General features: G+C 32.5%; 1 protein-coding gene across 1 annotated transcript; it reads left to right on the forward strand.

The window, feature by feature from the left end:
* Positions 1–1137: 1137 nt before the first annotated feature.
* Positions 1138–3255, forward strand: LOC125873393 (high affinity nitrate transporter 2.4-like). The gene is made up of 2 exons (XM_049554328.1): positions 1138–2008; positions 2101–3255. The coding sequence occupies exons 1-2, from the start codon at positions 1199–1201 to the stop codon at positions 2881–2883; spliced, it is 1593 nt and encodes a 530-aa protein (XP_049410285.1). The 5' UTR covers positions 1138–1198; the 3' UTR covers positions 2884–3255.
* The last annotated feature ends 3234 nt before the right edge of the window (positions 3256–6489 follow it).

Consider the following 6489-nt stretch of genomic DNA (forward strand, 5'->3'; position numbering starts at 1 on the left):
ATAAAAATTTAGGTAATAATTAATTAGATTAGTAAGATTCTCCGTTATGTCCTTTATATTTGTCACTTTTTAGCTTTGAAAAAAAAAATTGATCCAAAATATTTCTGCAGACATATTAATTTGTTTAGGTAGGTCTGCAGCAATCATATCCTTCTGGACTTTGGTGACAAAGCCAAAATGTCTTGAGATCACAGCTAACTTAAGCCTTTTTTCTTCCTTTCAAAAGTATTGAAAAGACATATTAATTACTTTTTGCTTCTTGAAAAAGAAACGAAGAAATTAAAAACATCTCACTGCTCACCATATAAATATAGTATATCCATACATCTTTACTTGTTTACTATATTAAAAATATATTTTTATTTATTTTTACAAGTTATTGAGTATTAACATATCAAGAGATTTTTCTTTCATATTTCGACCCTCAATATTATAATTACTCATTCTTCAAATCATCTCTCAAGACTATACATCAATTAATATAGATACCGCAATAAATATGAATGTTCATATGAATCGTTATTTTTTAAGTGGATAAAAGTAAGCGGAAGAAATATGTATTAACATGCACAACTTGCAATTAGTTGCAAATAATTCAAGTTGACAATTAATTAAGAAGTTGTAAACATATCCTGATAACATGTGTAAAATATCTAAATTTACATTCACGAAAAATGTCTGTTATTCATATGATTAACTCTTGAATGCGTTTAACAGAATTTTTAGCTTCCCCATTGAATACATTGTCAGTGTATAATGACTTAAATTCCTGGCTAAGTAGTTGTCAAGTATGATTTAGTGGCCTAAATAAGAAAATTAATTAATCCTTCAAATTATTGCAAAATTAAGACTTGTTCAACACTTGTGCATATGTCAAAAGAAGTAACGTTTACATATGGAATAAAGTATAAACGAAGATATTAATAAAGAATGGTGAGTGAACCTTTGGTATATACCATAAGGGTTAACACTATTTATATATATTCAGATGCGGCAGAATGGATTCCCTTATGAAATATTTAAATATTCTAAATACCCATTCGGAATCACCAATTACTTGCCCTAATTACAAATTGTCAACTCTTTAATTCCTATATAAACATACCATTCTCAAACTAATACACATCAATTTTTACATCTTAACACATTTTAATCAATATTTTTATAAAATTAATCAGTTATTTCCTTAATCAAAGAAATGGCTGATGTAGAAGGATCACCGGGGAGTTCTATGCATGGAGTCACCGGAAGAGAGCCCGTTCTCGCTTTCTCGGTGGCTTCTCCGATGGTGCCTACTGACACCACCGCCAAGTTTTCAGTACCGGTTGATACTGAACACAAGGCTAAACAATTTAAATTTTATTCGTTTTCAAAACCTCATGGCCTAACGTTCCAGCTCTCCTGGATTTCTTTTTTTACTTGTTTCGTTTCGACTTTTGCTGCTGCACCTTTAGTCCCTATTATTAGGGACAACCTTAATTTGACTAAAATGGATGTTGGTAACGCTGGGGTTGCTTCCGTTTCCGGAAGTATTTTGTCTAGGCTTGCTATGGGTGCGGTTTGTGATTTGTTGGGTCCCAGGTATGGGTGTGCTTTTCTTATCATGTTGTCAGCCCCAACTGTTTTTTGTATGTCCTTTGTTTCGTCCGCTGGTGGCTACGTAGCTGTCCGGTTCATGATTGGGTTTTCACTCGCCACATTTGTGTCGTGTCAATATTGGATGAGTACTATGTTTAATAGTAAGATTATTGGGCTAGTGAACGGAACAGCTGCTGGATGGGGTAATATGGGTGGCGGTGCAACTCAACTCATTATGCCACTTCTTTATGATATAATTCGAAGGGCGGGTGCAACTCCGTTCACTGCTTGGAGAATTGCATTTTTTATTCCTGGATGGCTACATGTAGTCATGGGTATTTTAGTGTTGACTCTTGGCCAAGATTTACCCGACGGAAATCGTAGCGATTTACAGAAGACGGGTACTGTTACTAAAGATAAATTCGGTAACGTAAGTGTAAAATTACACCCCAAGAATTAATAATATATATTTTTGTACTTGTCTGTTTAATATTTTGCTAATTGATCTATATGGTATTTCAGATATTGTGGTATGCTGCAACAAACTACAGGACATGGATCTTTGTCCTTCTCTACGGATACTCTATGGGAGTTGAACTGTCTACAGACAACGTGATTGCTGAGTACTTCTTCGACAGGTTTGATCTAAAGCTTCACACAGCGGGAATCATTGCAGCGACATTTGGTATGGCTAACCTTTTAGCTCGTCCATTCGGAGGATTTTCTTCTGATTATGCAGCCAAGAAATTCGGTATGAGAGGGAGACTTTGGGTTTTATGGATTTTACAAACACTCGGAGGAGTATTTTGTGTTCTTTTGGGTCGTTCAAATTCCCTACCAATTGCTGTAACATTCATGATCCTTTTCTCAATCGGAGCTCAAGCTGCTTGTGGTGCAACTTTCGGTATTATTCCCTTCATTTCTCGACGATCATTAGGAATTATATCTGGAATGACTGGGGCAGGTGGGAATTTTGGTTCTGGATTGACACAATTGTTGTTTTTCACGAGCTCAAAGTACTCAACAGCGACAGGGCTAACTTACATGGGACTGATGATCATAGGATGCACCCTTCCTGTTACATTTTGTCATTTCCCACAATGGGGAAGCATGTTTTTCCCACCAACAAAAGATCCAATCAAGGGAAGTGAAGAACATTATTATACTTCAGAGTACACTGAGGCCGAGAGGCAAAAAGGTATGCACCAAAATGCCTTGAAATTCGCCGAAAATAGCCGATCGGAGCGTGGCAAGCGTGTGGGCTCCGCACCTACTCCACCAAATTTGACGCCAAATCGCGTTTGATGATCTTTCTAAGGGATTGATGATGGTGAATCTCTGATTTAATTGAAGATTCAATGTACTGAGTCGTCTCAATAAGCAAAATCTATCCTGATTTTTCTTTTTTCTTTTTTGGTTTTTTTGCTTTTCTTAAATGATGTTGCTTTCGAGACAAATACCTTGAATCCACTAAGGTGTATGCTTTTTTTTTTTTTAATGAAGTATATATAATATATTACTCATTGTGTATGTTTTCTATTGCTTTTTTCAAAAGAATATTCTATGGCCAATGGTGGTTGTTTTTTAGTGTGTAGATTCAAAAGTGTATTAATAATAAAACTTTTGACTTCTAAGAAGGGCCCACATCATTTATTCCAGTTGGTTTATAGAAGTTTCTGAATTGTTTTTCTTCTCCTAGTGGCTGATTAAAATTGATATGAGAAAACAATTATTATTATTATAATTAGTACAAGCAATTTGTGCAGGGCGAAGTATAAAGTTCTTATATATCAACTGTATTACCTGAAGATTTTTAACATGTAATTTAAATATTTACAAAATATAAAAATTATTTCTTTTAAATAAGTCGTGGTAAGAGTTACACGTAGATCTATTTCATCTTTTCTCCCTTATAATAGAATTAACTTTTATATCAAGTGATTTTCAACAAGTTAAAAAATAAAATAAGGATATAAGAATAAATCATTTTTAAAAAATAAAACAGATTAAAAAAAGAGAGAGCATCAAATAATCTTACAACTTGGCTTTCAATTCCCACTATCTAATGGATCCTCTTTCTAGTATATTCAGACACAATAACAGCCAAAAATAAGCTATGTCAAGTCATCAAGTCCCAAGTTGTGGGAAAGTTGACTTGGCTTCAATACATCAGCATTACTTGATTAATTAACTAATTTTGTTAGGCTACTTGAGATAAAAGCTTATTCCTACTTGTTATAGTTAATTATACCAAATTAATAAATGTAAGTTATGTATTTTCCATACACATATTTATATTATTTAGAGTGTTTTCATTAGGAGGGTGCATTATTTGGATTAAATCAAAAACAAATGTTATTGAACCGAATTTTAATTTGGGATTGGTTCTTTGGCTTGACTGTTGATTAATAATTTACTTTGTTTGGTTTTTTAATTTGGTTTCGGATTTAGAAAAATAAAAATCGAAAAACCAAAAAAATCAAATATATATATAGGCGAATCTAGAATTTTTTGAACATGGGTGCACCAAGTAAAATGTATTGAAGTGGGAATTGATCCTTAATCCTCAAGGTCAAAAGCTCAACATTTAACCATGTGGACCATTTAGCTTCTTGTAGTACGGGTGCCAAAATATAATATTATACAAATTTTAAAAAAATATATATAAAATATCTAATTTTACGAAGAGACCATGGGTGTCGATTCCCTATTTTTTTGGTCTAAATTCGCCACTATATATATATATATATATATGAAGCCAAGTTATAATATATATTCAAATTGCAAATATAACTTTTATTATGTTTCTAAATATTGACATAATTGAATAATCGAAAAGAGAAAAATCAAACCAAACCAAATTTATTCTGGTTCGGATTGAGTTATGCTTTTTCAAAACCAAAAATTGAATTAGGAAAAAATATTAATTGAATTGTTGAGGTTTTTCACACCCTTTAAGAAAAGAAGGTTAAGACATAAATTAGGCTTAACTTTCCATTTTTACCCTTATTAATTATTACTATCAAAATTATGATTAAAATAACTAAACATTAATTAATAACTAATTTCAATACTAACTAATGAAGGGTAAAATTGAAAATACATTCTAAAAGTAGTCTTGAAAATTAAACAATTAAGTTAATTTGAAAAATAAAAAATGTTTCAACAATTCAATTAATATAAAATGGAGGGAGTATCTATTAGTATTCTGAAACCATTTCAACACAACAATTAATATTAGTACCTTTGTACGTCTATATGTTTACAACATTTAGCCATAGCTTCAAAGACCCATCAGCAATCTTCGGGCTTGGGTATCCATCAATACTCTAACATGTGGGTGGCACAAAGATACATTGAATCATGGTACATGAGTTAATTAGTTACGTGGAACTGAGTTCAAGGGAGAGATTGTTGGGCGTGTGAATAAAGTCTCATATTGATAATTCATAAGAAAAAAAATAAGTTACTTATAAAGTGTTGAATACTCTTAATAGTGTGAGACATTTTGAAAAATAACTTGACTTGATTATCACACCGTTTTAGGATTATATTCTTAAATCGTACTTTAAGCCCAACACAACTGATATTTCCCCTAAATACATTTCATTTGTGGCGTATGATTCTCTAAATTATTATTGCAAAAGATTTGTTCAACACTTGTATATGTCAAAAGAGGTAATGTTTACAACTAATAAATGAAAATAATTAAAAAATGGTCAGTGAACCTTTGGGATATACCATAAGGGGGTTACACACGTTCATATTTATATGCGGCGGAATGGATTCCTAAATCAAATAGAAGTATTTAAATTCTCAGAAAACAGAATGTAACCGTTGAGAATCACCAATCACTTGCCCAAATTGCAAATTATTCGATGGTGCCTACTGAACACAAGGCCAAACAATTTAAATTCTATTCGTTTTCGAAACCTCATGGCATAACGTTCCAACTTTTCTGGATTTCTTTCTTTACTTGTTTAGTTTCGACTTTTGTTGGTGCACCGTTGATCCCTATTATTAGGGACAACCTTAATTTGACCAAAATGGATGTTGGTAACGCTGGGGTTGCTTTCGTTTCCGGATGTATTTTGTCTAGGCTTGCTATGGGTGCAGTTTTTCATTTGTTGGGTTCACGGTATGGGTTCGCATTTCTGATCATGTTTTCAGCCCCAACTGTTTTTTGTATGCCCTTTGTTTCGTCCCCCGGTGGATACATAGCTGTTCGGTTCATGATCGGGTTTTCCTTTGCAACGTTTGTGTCGATATTGGATGAATATTAAGTTTAATAGTAAAAGCAGTGATATGCTTAAACATTATCCTTTTTTCGAGCATTGCTTGACAATTGTTGATGTATATTTGGGGTTAAGGCGAACTCCACCTATTCTATTGTGCTTCTACTTCATTTATACATATATCGTCAGGATCACAATCCTGAAAATTTAAAAAAAATGAAAAATAATAGGGTTAGACCGGCTTGTGAACGGAACAGCTGCTGTTGCTAATGATAAATTTGGTAACGTAAGTCCAAATTACGCCTAAGCTAATTTGAAATTTCAGCCATTAAGTCCAAAGTTGAGGGAAAGTTGACTTGGTTTCCTTACATCAGAATTACTTGATTAATTAACTAATTTCATTAGGTTACTTGGGATAAAAGTTTTTTCCTACTTGTTATTATATTTATATTTACCAAATCAAAATATGTAATTAAGTTATGTATTTTCCATACACATTTATATTTAATAATACTCCCTCCGTTTCATAAAGAATGACCTGGTTTGACTTGACACGGAATTTAAGTAAATAAAGAAAACTTTTGAATCTTGTGGTCCTAAATTAAAGTTATGTCAAATGTACAAAATTGCCCTGAATCTTGTGGTCTTAAACATACCACGTGGAAAGCAAAAAGTA

The sequence above is a fragment of the Solanum stenotomum genome, chromosome 8 (assembly GCF_019186545.1).
Source record: "Solanum stenotomum isolate F172 chromosome 8, ASM1918654v1, whole genome shotgun sequence".
Classification (NCBI taxonomy): Eukaryota; Viridiplantae; Streptophyta; class Magnoliopsida; order Solanales; family Solanaceae; genus Solanum; species Solanum stenotomum.

Excerpts from the sequence above, each read along its gene's own strand:
- LOC125873393 (XM_049554328.1), top strand. The coding sequence starts at position 1,199 with ATGGCTGATGTAGAAGGATCACCGGGGAGTTCTATGCATGGAGTCACC. Across the intron at positions 2,009-2,100 it reads CTAAAGATAAATTCGGTAAC|ATATTGTGGTATGCTGCAAC; the intron begins GTAAGTGTAAAA and ends ATGGTATTTCAG.